The sequence below is a fragment of the Mesocricetus auratus genome, unplaced genomic scaffold (genome assembly GCF_017639785.1).
Source record: "Mesocricetus auratus isolate SY011 unplaced genomic scaffold, BCM_Maur_2.0 Super-Scaffold_100676, whole genome shotgun sequence".
In the NCBI taxonomy this organism is placed as follows: domain Eukaryota; kingdom Metazoa; phylum Chordata; class Mammalia; order Rodentia; family Cricetidae; genus Mesocricetus; species Mesocricetus auratus.
The window spans coordinates 151,756,203-151,769,351 of record NW_024429266.1 but is presented as its reverse complement, the minus strand read 5'-3'; the positions used below and the strand labels follow the sequence as shown (position 1 = coordinate 151,769,351).

Here is a 13,149-nt window from a genome sequence, read left to right as displayed (position 1 = left end):
ATGAGGCCTTTTTAAGGATCTCCTTCAGAATCACAAGTATGTCCCCTGCTGCCTCCTTGTCTCTCTTGTCTTTCTCTTAGGGTTTTCTTTGTAGACACAATTTGAACACAATGAGAAGGGACCCCGCGAAGCATCTAATTAGCTTTAGCTGCTCTGTTCTTATCTGATGGATATGTTTAATTTCATTTAGTGTAGCCTCCAGTACCTTTGTGTTTGAAATTGCTTTTTTCTTTTGTACGTTGTGTTTTCTAGTCTTCTAATTATTTTGCCCTGCTGGGGACTGAACCTAGGGCCTTACAAAGGCTAGGCAAGTGCTCACCACTGAGCCATGCTAACCCTTACTACCAGGTCTAACCACTACACTTTCATACATCTGCTGTGCATGTGTGTGTTCATGAGTGTGTAGGTGCCGATACACATGTGTGTACCTATGCATTTATGTGTATAAACGCCATCTCCGAAGCCCCTCGTGTCATGGTATTAAAGCAAGGACCTCTCTATTGTCACATCCTTCACAGATAGTTTATTCCTTGTGAATTTTAGAAATTGAGGTCTTTCAGTGGAAACTGGAGCTACCTCCAGACTAGAGGTGAATTTGGAGAGATAGCCCCTTTACATTGGCAGAGACAGCTCTGGAACACCCAACCTAGGGGCATGCATTAATTAAGACTAATGAAAATTAACTTGGCTCTCCAGGGGCACTAGCCATGTGTGGTTACTGGAGACCAGGGTAGGTGCATATCTATGAACTAGGCCAGGCCAGCCTAGAGCCCAAAGGGGCAGCCTGCAACAGCTCTGGTTCTGAGAGATCTAGCCTGTAGCCACTGGCAGAAGCAGTAAGGTTCCTTGTGGAACAGATACCAAGGCCCTAACTGGTTCCCAGCTGAGCCCCTAACAAGCATCCAGCCTCAGTTTCCTCCTTCACGCCAATCATGATGCCAGGTCAGAGAGCATTGGAAATTCTGAGAGAAGCCATGTTGCTGTAACTTTGCCGGCTAAGTCGGACCTCTTTGCTAGTCTCAGAGTCTTTTGGTCCATTTCTAAAACTCTTCCATAGATGTGGGGAAGAATTCCAGGGCTCAGAACTGGCTGGCAGCTCAAAGTTTAGTTCACAAAACCCCAGGGCCCTTCCTGGGATAGATCTGAGAGTCTGAGCTCTCATGGCTGGGCTGGAGTGTAACTGCTTTGTCCTAGGGCCCTGGAGTTTTGAGCCAGGCCTCCACTGGTCTTGGGCAGTTCTGGTACCATGCCAGGCCCCAGCCCTAAAACCCGACCTTCATTCCCCCCTGACTTCACTCCCCGTTTGTCTCCTCTGCTACTGCTCAGGACTCTCCCAAGGGTCTCTGGTCTCCTGCGCTCACTACTGCCAATCCTTTGCGTCCCACATTTGCCTGCACACCTGCGTCCCCTCCAGGACACGAAGGTTTTACTACCTTCGTGGCAAGTGAAACCGAACTGTCCAGAGCACCCCTCCAGGGTTCTGCAGAGGGTTTATGGTGACCCACAGGGAGAGAGCCAGGAAAGGGAAATGAAATGGGAGAGCTGGGAAAGTGGGGCAATTAGCGAGGGCCTCACTAAGGAGGCTGTGCCCCCTCCAGATGTCCTCAGGCTCCTGTCTCAGGCTCCAGGATGCTCAGCCCCCTGTCCAGGCCCCAGCTGCACATCTGGTAGGCAGCTCTCAGAGAGGGCAGGAATCCAGAAACTCCAGGCAGAAGGGGACCAACCATACCACTGATCTACCCCAAGACCTGGAGTGTATCCCTGGGGTCTCTGCGCCTCATTTGGCACACTTGAAAAAATGGGTGTGGGCCACTGCTCCCAGGACTTGGACAGGATTTGAGACAAAGGGGTGAAGGCCTGGCCCGCAGCTGCCATCTCGGGAGGTACTCTGGGTGGCTGCTGTCATCATGCTCAGCATAGCCTTTGCAATCAGACATCCTACCACTCAAGAGGCCTTGGAGGAGCTTCTTGGCCCTGTGCAGCTGGCTGTGGAAGGGGCAGATGAGTGTTCATGCTCCGTAAGGTCATTTCACAGTCTCGTTCTTGTCCCCACTCAGAGCCGTCGTAGCTGCTATTGCCACTGAGAACTTGTAGTGGAATGACAGTGAGAGAGACTGGAGAGACTGACAGAGGGAGGTGACGGCAGCAGATGTGGACTCCCAGCCATACTTGAGCCTGAGTCAACGCGATGTCTAGGAAAGCTGGCTTAGGCAGACTTAGAGCAGGCAGCACACCAGACCCGGAAGTAGTCAGCAGGGTGGAACTGTGAGTGAGTTCACTGCTAACCTCCCACCCGTTTCAGAAAGACCTCTAGGTCCAGACGATGAGGTGGGTGAGGCATGGAGTCAGAAGTTTCTGATGCTGGGTCCTCGCAGTCTGTACTCTAGGAAGCTGACTTTCTGTTGTAGCCTCGAGGTGGTGGCTGAGAGAGGCTTGGGGGTTTCCTGAAGCCACAGAGTATTTTAAAGGCCTGGCACCGTCTTGCTGGGCACCCTGGACCTTGAGTGGCTTGACTTCTGGGCCCTCATTTTGTTGTCTGTAAAGAGAGTGGTTCCCTCCACCAGCGACCTTCCTGACTCCCTACACAGCACCTCAGAAGGCCCCAGTCTCTCCAATCATGAAGTTGAAGACACATTTTGTCCAGGTTGCTATTGGTGTCCCTCTGGTTGGTTCTGCTCAGATCTGGCCTGTTTCCTCCTTATAGTTTGCACAATTCCCAGGGGCTGAATGGAAGATTCCAGCTTGAACTTCCTGCTTCATTCTTGCCAGGTGACCCAGTCATCCCTAGGATACAAAGGCCCCTGAGAGGTAAAGTAACTTGCCCCAGGGTCCCCAGCCAATCAACAGAGCCGAGATTTAAGCCCAGGCTTTCTCTTATCTCTCCACAGCCAGATCCCTACCTGCCGCACACCAATGAGAAAACATGGTTTTGGAGGGTGGAGACTTGGTTGACCTATGGCAGGTAGCCAAAGAGGACTTACAATTCAAAGACCAAAGCAGGTTCTTGCCTTCCTTCCTGTAGGGAAGCCTGAATAGAGGCCACCATGTCCACATAGGACAGGGATTGCCTCACTCATAGTTATCCATAGCAGGGGCTGCATAGCATGCATATTCCGCCAAATGGCTGTTCACCTGCATGGAGGCCATTGTGAGGTAGTCACCCTGCAGAAAGCCTTCGAGGCTGTCACTGGGCCCTGGAGTTACCCCTTATCACAGCCTGCCCCCACTGTCCACCTGCATCTCACAGTGGCTGCAACTCCTAGTCCCTGCTCCTCAGCCCTAGGAGACATACAGGTAGGGTCAGTCTCTCCTACCCTGGACGTGGGTCACAAGCAGTAGTTGTCACGGATTATGAGTCTGCCCTTCTAACTGTACCCCGGGCCACCACACACAAGCTTACACACACACACACCAGCAGAGACCAGGCCCCATGTTAGCCTCTATTCTGCTCTTCCTCTGTACAACGGCTAGGTGCTAGAGCCTCCTATCTTGGCTAGTATGGTGCCCTGGCTCTGATCCCCTCAGACCAGCCAGGGGAAGCTTCTAGAACACTGAAACTACCTCTGAAGCATCCTGTTCAAGCATGCAGGCCTCTAAGCCCACTCATCTGCTGTCTGTCTACCCCTCCTCCAGTCCCCACTACCAACCAGCCTGGGACAACCTGAGACCCTCAGCCAGCAATCTCTCCATGGGCCTCTACCTAGGGGGTATCCCTAGGCCTTGCTTAGAAATACCCTCTAGGCTGCACTTAAGGGTCTGCCCTCCAGGCTCCCAGCCCCAGCCATGCCACCAGCCCAATGTCCACAGCAGGCTCTGTGCCTGACAAACTTGTCCTCTGAAGAGTTGGTGCCCTGGGAGATGCCACAGCCTAGCACCCTATAGGACATTCCCACTTTCCTGGGTAGATGAACATGTCTAGGAGCCCTGATATCATGGGCCTGTGTATAAGAAGTAAGAATATGCCCAAAGCAGGGGGCAGAGTACCCATTGGGATGGGGTATGGACCAGGTCATCTTGGGCTACTTCATTACTAGTTGTACCAGGACATGACTGGTCAGCTTCATGGATTCAGCTCATCTGCAGGACACTGCTGTCAAGGTACCTACCAGTAGTCACTGGTACTTGTTCTGTCTCCTACCCAGAAGACAGAATAACCTCTGCTCACTGGAATAAGGGAGTGTGGTCTTGACACTCCATGGGAATAGCACTGGGTATGCTTGGGCTGACTCTAGAACACACCTCATGCCTTGACAGTTCTCAGGGACTGTGGACAGAGGGGATGGGAGCCACTCTGATCGAATGGCCCAACCTGGCCCTCAGCAGTCCACACAGCTCCAAGTGGTCTCTGGACCCTCCAGAGCAGGACATACATCCTGAGAGTCACCTGTACAGATATTTTCAAACCCACTCATGTCATCCTTCTGTGACAGCCCACTTTCCCTGCTAGGTGAGCTGAGGGCTCAGATTTACACACAGACAGACAGGAAGTCAGAGGCTGAAGGCAGGAAGAAGCCTGTCTGCATCAGAGGACACCCTTCCCTCCTTTCCCTGGACCTTGAATTGCCCTACATACAGCCAGCCAGGTGTCAAAGGTAATATGCTCCGCCCTGGAGCCAGGACAGGGTGTAGGCTCTGTCTATACCTGCTGTGTCTGACTTGTATGTGCCCTGAGGACCTAGCTAATGAGACTATACCCTGGCAGGTATGGGGGAACACACTTAACCCAGGAGTGCTGTCCCAGACACCTTCCCACAGTCCTGGCCTCTCGGCAGGGCCAATGTGATGCCTCTGGCTCTGCCTCTACAGCACAGTTTGCTCAGCATGAAGCTTCCTGGTGTTGTATGTATTTCTTCCCAGAGCCTGGATGGTCCTGGTGAAGTGTCTGAGATGGGGACCATTTCATGTCTTCAGCTAGTTTCTCGTCCTACTTCCCTTCTTTGGGGGTGGGGACTACAGACACAGAAGGGAAAATAAGGAAACTATCTGCTATGGGAGTGACAATTTGGATGGGGTAGTAGGAGCGGCTGATGCAAGGTTGGCAAGAGGTTTGTAGTTTTTAACATCTGGGTCTACAGTGTAGTGGGCTTGGTTTCTATATGCCAAGCCCAGAACTGCAGGGGTTACATGCCTGCAGTTACAATTTGGGGTTCTTAGAGGACTTCAGGGTGCCAACCAGGAGTGTTCTATTGCAATGCAAGTCAGTGTGTCACTGGCAGGAGGAGCAGGAGCAGGTCCAGCAAGCTTGGAAGCTGGAGTCCCAGATCTCTGGTGGCTGAGGCATTGTCGTGCCCCCCTCCCCCCATTTACCAGTCCTGGAGGCTGCCTCTAGGCATCTCCCTTGTCTGTGGTAGTCTTCTGTATCTTCCTCCTCCACTGAGCTCTCACTGTCTTCTATTTGTACAGCCCTGGAAGGTCCAGATTGATGGGGTGTCAGCTAGACCCTGGTTGGATGAATATATGCATACAAAATACGGTTAGAAAGGGGACCAATCAGGGCAGAGCTATGGTTGTCTTTGCAGGCTGTTTGCTGCTTTTCCAGCCTAGTAAAACTCTGGGACTCTGGCTGTCAAGCTGGGGCCCTGCTGGAGCTAAGATTTATGGCTCCCTTGCCCTCAGGGGCCCCTCCTACCTCTAGCTCTGACTTAGCTGTTCTTACACCTAGGCAGACCATGCAACTGAGTGTGTGTGTGTGTGTGTGTGTGTGTGTGTGTGTGTGTGTGTGTGCGCGCGTGTGCGTGCGGGCACACGCACTCAAAGGCACATAGGGTGACACTTGATGAGCTGTAGGAGTAGGACTCTGAATTGGTACAGGTGGGTCACAGGGACTGGGCACATGGCAGTTACCTATCTGCAGCTTCCGTGTGGGAGAGCAGGCAGCAAATCTGTCACTGTGTGGTGTAGTTCATGATTGCAAAAGTGTTTATAGGTAATTCTAGGAATTATGTCTCCAGCACCCACAGAAGCCTCCCCAGTGTCAGCATAGGATCGAAGCAGTTGAGTAAAGGGCTTGGAACCAGACTAGGCAGGAGGATGCTATTTTGAGGTCTGAAGTCAGCACCCATGCTGCACAGGAGGGACAGGAGACAAGAAAGGGCCAGGGTGGGAAACAGGAAAGAACCTAAAAGATATGCATATATGCATAGTACCCAAGAGAAGAGGATGGAGACAAGATCCTCTGAATGGATGGGGAACAGGGCGAGGGGGGGGGTAGTGGGACCTGGGAAGAATAGAGGGGGTAAAGAGGAAGGGAGTTGGTCATGGGGGAACAGGAAGTTGAGGGGGTGGGGGTAGAATAGGGGGAAGAGGGAATCATAGGATCGAAGACAGATCAGGCACCAGAGTGACCTCGAGTGATCTAAAGGTATAACATCAATTGGCAAGCTAAGCAATAGTGGAAGGACCACCTCGAATGCCCATTCCTGATAATGAACTTGATGTCTATAACTATCCGGGAGCCTTCATCCTGGGACTGATGGAAGCAGAGGCAAACACACAACTAAGCACTGAACTGAACCCAAGGAACCCAGTGACAGAGAGAGAGGAATGATGAGCAAATTGGCAAAGAATGGGCTGGCAAAACCAGCAGAGACAGCTGATCTGAACAGGGGAGTGCTCTTGGACCCCAGACCGACAGTGGGGAGGCCAGAATGGGACTGATCTGGACCCCCCAAATGTGAGTGTCAGTGAGAAGGCCTGGACAACCTATGGGGCTCTGAGCTGTGGATCAGGCACAATCTGTCTTCATGTGCCTATAGCACAAAGAGAGATGCTCTCTCAGCCTGGACTCTTAGGGGAGTGCCTTGACCCTACCAAGAGTAAAATGATAGACTCTAGACATCCCCTGTGTGGAAGGATTTGGCAATAGGGTGGGAGGGAGGGTGGAAGGGGAGTGTGGGAGGAGGGGAGGGAGAGGGAACTGGGATTGACATGTAAAACAAGCTATTTAAAATTAAAATAAAAAGAAAAAAAAAAAAAAAAGAAAGGGCCAGGGGCTGGAGCAGATAAACAGAGTTGACAGGATATAGAACACCTATTAGAAGAACCACCCCCTCCCCCTACTCCAGAGGTCCAGCAGTCATTACTGAGTATTCTTCTTGTCCATCCCACCCAGGAAGCCTGAGAAGGGCATCCAGTATCTCATTGAGCGTGGCTTCGTGCCTGATACGCCAGTGGGGGTGGCCCACTTCCTGCTTCAGCGCAAGGGCCTCAGCCGCCAGATGATCGGTGAGTTCCTGGGAAACCGGCAGAAGCAGTTCAACCGTGATGTGCTCGAGTAAGTCTGGGGGTCAGGCCCCTCCCACATGCATGACATGCTGTTAGCCATGGGACCCTCACATGCACATCTCCTACATTTACTCTTGTGTGGCATTGGGCTTGCTTTTGCTGGGACATAGAGTTGACTCTTGCTTTCCTGCAATGGGTTCTAAATCCCTCTGAAGAGACCAAAGCACCCCACTTGTCAAACATCTTCCTGCAGACTTCAGTATTTCACAGCTGCTGATCATTCCCATACGATGCCAATGCTCTGTACACAGTTGTATTCTGTATAGTTTAGGGGACAATGATAAAACAAGTCCGTGTGCTCACCATGACCAAAATTTGTTTTGTTTTGAACTATTTGGGGCCTACAGTTGATGAATCTGAGTTGGGAAGCCTAGAAGCCTAGGCGTGTAGAGAGCTAGCTGCCTGAACTGACCACCCGGCCTCTGCCACCCAGTCTTACTTGCCCAGCCCAACAGCCCATGGCATTTCCCGTATCCCTACCTTGCCTGGTACACATGGCCAGCTGTATCTAATGTAGACTCCACTACCCTCCCTCAGTCCTTCCATCCACCCCCACCCCGAGCTTCTTGCCATCACACATGACCTTCAGGTGACCCACATCTGTGCGGCCTCCTTGACTGGACAACTGTCCATCCAACCGTGCCTAACCCATAATCCCACTTTCCTGGTGAGCAGCACTCAGCCACACTCCAACAACCCTGAAAGCTAGAGTAAATGACACTGGGCTGTGGGAAACCCTGCAGAGAGGAGGGCTCCTAAGCCCATCCTCCAGCTGCTTTCTGTTGTGAGTAGTGCTGCCCAGGGTTTATTGTCTCCCCTAGCAGAAGGGCACAGTTTCTCTACTGTGCCTCTTCACTGATACACAGGTGGGTAGGAGTAAGAGCAGTGTTGGTGCAGATGGCCTGCTAGCTACCTCTGCTAGGATTGTCCCCAGTTCTTTTACAACTGGCAGAAATACTGAACCCAGGGAGAAGTCAGTATTGGGGATGGTGCACATAGTTGTATTTTGCAGAGGACAACAGCAACTGGGAGCAGAGATGAGACAGCTCACCAGCATGGGTGTCCTCAAGTGTGGTCTCAGGCAGTTTGGCTAGGACTACTGCCCCTGCCCCTCCGTCTCAGAGAGGTGGTGGCCAGCACTGTGCCTTTCTTCACACAGGACACCAGATAGGGGGTGGGCCTGGGTTCAATACACCCACACATGCACTCATGCAGAAACCCTTCCTGCATTTATACACAGGCGCTTAGATGTGACCAGACACAGCAAATAGAAGGACTAAAGCTTTGGTGGAGGCTGGCACAGAATTGGTACCAGCAGAAGGTTGGCGCCTCTTAGCCAAGGGCATGCATGCAGCAGTGTTCTCCAATGATCCTTACTTGTTTCTTCCCCTTCCTCTCACTAATCAGCACAGAGAGCAAGGTGCAGGGAAACCAGATCCATTGCCACAGCATTTAGGTCCCCACTGCCCACCCCCCACCACTGGGTTTCTGGTCTCAGGAAATCCTTGCATTGTTCTCCTCCCATTAGAAAATAGCACTGGCCTCAGGAAGTAGCCAGGCCTCCAGCCTGCCTCCTAGGCCTCCTGGAGAGAAGCTGAAGTGCCCAGATTCTGCCTGCCTGCTGCCCTCCTTGGGCCCCAGGATGGGCCCGGGATTGGAGACAGGCCCCTGGCTGATGACACCACCACAGTTTTCTCTAGCTTTGTGGCTACAGCCACTTTCAGAGGTGACATGGACACCAGGCCATCCTGGGACATGCCTTCTAGGCCCCGTCCTCTCTACTGAAGCCTCTTCACAGAGAGAATTGCAAGTGTACTTGTCTCCCCTCCTGCCCTGCTCCCTCACACAAGGATGGCTCAGTCTCCAGTGTGGCCCTTGAGAGGTCCTACGTAGCCCCGCCAATCATGTTCCCTCCGCATGAGAGCAAGACTACTGCCCGGGCACACGTCCTGGTCTGACACCTGTGTACCCGTGGAATACATGGGTGCTGATCTCTCCATTGGGGAAGAGCCACATCTTTGGGCTCCTCTGTAGAGAACAGCATGCATGCACGGAGCATATGTCTCCTCAAACTTCAGGGTCTCTAGATGCCTCAGAAGCCTGGGGATCTGAGGGGCAGGCTTCCCAGAGGCAGTCTGTCTGTCCCCATAGATTCAAGGACCCTTGACTTTTGAAGCCCAAGCCCATCATGTGACAAAACTGGATGTGCCATCCCATGGGCCTGGCTGCTCTCCCAGTCATCCATCTTTGTTCCAGCTGTGTTGTGGACGAGATGGACTTCTCTGCCATGGAGCTAGATGAAGCCCTCCGGAAGTTCCAGGCACACATCCGAGTCCAGGGGGAGGCTCAGAAAGTGGAGCGGCTCATCGAAGCATTCAGGTCAGGCCCCGTATAGAGTAAAGTGGGGTGCACCATACAGTGGAGGGGGACATACCCCTCGTGGCTGTGCAGGGATCCAGGTCATCAGGACAGGTATTCATGCATAAGTGGCTTCCTGTGTCCCAGGCACTGGGCTGGGCCCCTGGCAGTTGTAATTTGGAAGTACAAACCTTATTCTTATTTTTCATATGGGGAAACTTAGGCTCAGAGATGGTGTCTTCACTGCTAGCATTCTGATCAGTGTCTCAAAGTTTGCTGGCTTTTCAGAGGCAGTTTTCCATTCCCAGACCTACAGTGTCTCATGGTGACCCGTCACACAAGCTATAAAGCCATGTGTCCTGGGCTACTCACTGAACCCACCACGTTCCTGCTGCATTACTTTATACAGATTCCTTAACCTCTGTGCCTTCCTTCTCCCAGCTGTGTGGTGGGGAAGGCAGTAGCATTTAGGGGGCAGAAGGATTAAGGGACCTGCTTAGGGACCTGGTACAACAGTGGAGTTGTAGTCATCCCTGCAGGACAGTGTGCAGACCTGCCACGTTGGGACCTCCAAGCTTGAGTCTGGGTAGTGGCTCCTATCCATGGCTTACCCAAGCTGTAGAAGTGCGGCCGGGAGGAGTGAGGACATGGAAAATGGACCACTCCAGGGTGGCTTCCCAGAGGGAGTGGCACTCAGCTGGGCCTGATTGGAGAAGCTGGATTGCAGCTGTGATGCATACAGGTGCTATCATCTACTCTGTCCCTGCCCCTTCATAAGGTCCCCAGTGAGAGGCTCTGGGGGAAGGATGCCTGTGATCAGTGAGGCAGACCAAGTGAATGGAGTGTTGGATCAGCTGCTGAAGGCAGAAGTCTCAGGCAGGGACTGAGGCCTTAGTGAAAGGAATCTGGCATCCTCCCCCATGGTCTTTGTGACTTTTGTCACCCCACTGAGATGTCCCCACTCCAGACAAGAGAGTGAGGGACACACACAGCCTTGAAGCTTTCCCTCTAGTACCTGCCTGGCCCATGGGCAAACTACATCCCCAGAGCAGCACCTGGATCCCAGGGTTTTTCCTGGACAGCCAGCAATCTCACTGGGATGAGGATGGAAGGGGCTGCAGCAGGGCCAAAGGTTAGGGCTAATTGGCAGACAATGCAAATGCAAGGCTTAGGTGATCCCTGACCAGTTCCCTATCCTCCCAGCCAGCGGTACTGTGTCTGCAACCCTGGTGTGGTACGGCAGTTCCGGAACCCAGACACCATCTTCATCCTGGCTTTCGCGATCATCCTGCTCAACACAGACATGTACAGCCCCAATGTCAAGCCTGAGCGCAAGATGAAGCTGGAGGACTTTGTCAAGAACCTCCGAGGTGAGCCAGCAGCAGGACACACTGCTACCTCTGCCCTGAGGACCCAGACACACTGAGAGGACACACATGTACCTGAGATCTGGGTTCAGAGGACCCTTCAGGGAGCCCAGCACTACACATGTTCAGCAGAGTGAAGTGCAGCATGCGCCATACGTGCCCCTCACCACAGGTGAGGCAGTGTCTGCTTATTCCGAGGGCAGAGAGGACCTGCCTTCTGTGGGGGTTTCCCTAGCAGATGCATTTTGAGATGGAGTCCTCTCTGCCAGTCCTGTCAGCATGGTGTTTTCTTACAGACGTAGTTGTAGGAAACCCCATGCAACACCCTTGTAGGGATGTTACTTCCCAGCTGGATAGATGCTGTTGGCTGCAGGTGAGAACATCCCTGGAGACAGAACATTACCTAAAGAAGCAGAGCTGTCTGCAGCAGGCCTCTTGATCAGATTATTGAGTGCCAATTATGGCTTTGCCATCTGACCCCCTCAGCAGGAAGATGCCCCTGGGTAGTGCTCTCCAGTTCCTGTGAACTTTTATGGTATCTTTACTCGCCCCCTGCTGGATGGATCCCTATAGCAGGAAGGCTAGGAGCACCCCACATCTCCTGGGAGGTGGCCCCAGCTCAGCTCCAGACACACACCTGTGGTTCCTACAGATCCTATGGGAGCCAGGGAAAAAGTCCTCACTGCATGAGGCCTTTGACTGCATGTTGACCCAGGAAGCTTAAGATTCTGCAGAAGGCAGAAATGCAGGGGCGCCCTCCCGAGTCCCAGGTGGTGAAGCAGAAGCCAGGGTATTTTAGTGGCTGTCTCTGCTGATAGCCCCAGACCCTGTCCTTCCTAGCCTCTCTTGCTGGATCATGCCAATTTTTGTGGTCACAGAATCCCATGTGACCCTTGGTAGAAAAGCCAGAACTATTTTTCCTGGAGGAAGAAGGCTCCAGGAGGGACAGGGTGACTGGGTCAGATGTTTGAGGTCAGCTGCCTTCAAGGCAGTGCTTGAGTCTCTCTCCCCCCCTCTCGTCCTCCCCCCTCCCTACCCCTCCCTCAGTGTGTTTGGAGTAAGAGTACTGCTGCTCCATCAGCTCTAGCTACCTCTCTTCTAGCCAGGAACTTGTGTGCCTTTGGTCCCATCTGACCTTTAGAGGGAGGGATAGGCCCAGGGTCACAGCAGATGATTGGCAGGGGCAGGACAGGGTCTAGTCATCTCCAAGTTAGGGAGCTTTCTGAGGGAGGCACCCTGCTCCCCTAGGACATGTTTCCTCAGTAGTTTTCCTCAGTTTACCCAACAGTGCCAATAGTAGGGAGGCCCTGTGGTGTTCAAAAATGGTGAAGGGGCTTGCTCAACATCTTGGAGCCCTTCCTTTTAGCTAAAAAAACTTTCAGATTTTTCCATTTGTCAATTGGGTATTATACTCAAATTACCAGAAGCCAAGAAAGTTATATAGTACAGCCACCTCATTTACAAAGGCACTGAACTCAATCCTGGTCACCCCAAAACTTTGGAACATGTTTTTAATTTTTAAATTTATTTATTTCATGGGCATGCATGTTTACCAATATATATGTATGTGTACCTCATGTGCTTGGTGCCCACAGAGGTCAGATGAGGGTATCAGATTCTCTGGAACTGGAGTTACAGCTGATTGTAAACCACCATGTGGGTTCTGGGAATCAAACCCAGCAGCAAGTGCTCTAAACTGCTGAGCCATCTCTCCAGCCCAACCTTAGAGTATCTTTATCATAACCACCAGGTAGTGGTAAGGAGCCAAGTGGAAAGGTGATGCCTGGACATACACACAGCAGGCTGCTGGCCAACACAAAGAAACCAGCCGTAGATATGGGGAGACAAAGATCACATGCCAATATGGAAGGCTACTTGCCAACCTACCTATGTCGCTGCTGAGAAAGACCAGGGAGGTGGGCTGGCCAGGGTTTGGGGGAAGGAGGATAGGGAAACTAGGATTTCAGGGGCAATGGCATTGTTCTGTGTGACAGTGTAGTGTTGATTTTTTTAAGATATATTTTTAAACTTTCATTTATTTTATGTGTATTGCTATTTTGCCTGTATATTTGTCTGTGTACCACATTCATTGAGTTACAGACAGTTGTGAGCTGCCACGTGGGTGCTAGGAACCAAACCC

At 52.2% G+C, this 13,149-nt stretch overlaps 1 protein-coding gene across 11 annotated transcripts in view; it reads left to right on the top strand.

Annotated features, from left to right (window-relative positions):
* The window catches only part of Iqsec1 (IQ motif and Sec7 domain ArfGEF 1), a 331,555-nt gene that overhangs the window by 304,180 nt on the left and 14,226 nt on the right, over positions 1–13,149 (top strand). For all 11 annotated transcript variants that reach the window (XM_040737278.1, XM_013114175.3, XM_021227800.2 and 8 more), the window contains 3 exons: positions 7,112–7,273; positions 9,541–9,663; positions 10,846–11,012. In XM_040737278.1, coding sequence (XP_040593212.1) covers positions 7,112–7,273; positions 9,541–9,663; positions 10,846–11,012 — 452 coding nt within the window. The remainder of the gene's footprint in view (positions 1–7,111; positions 7,274–9,540; positions 9,664–10,845; positions 11,013–13,149) is intronic.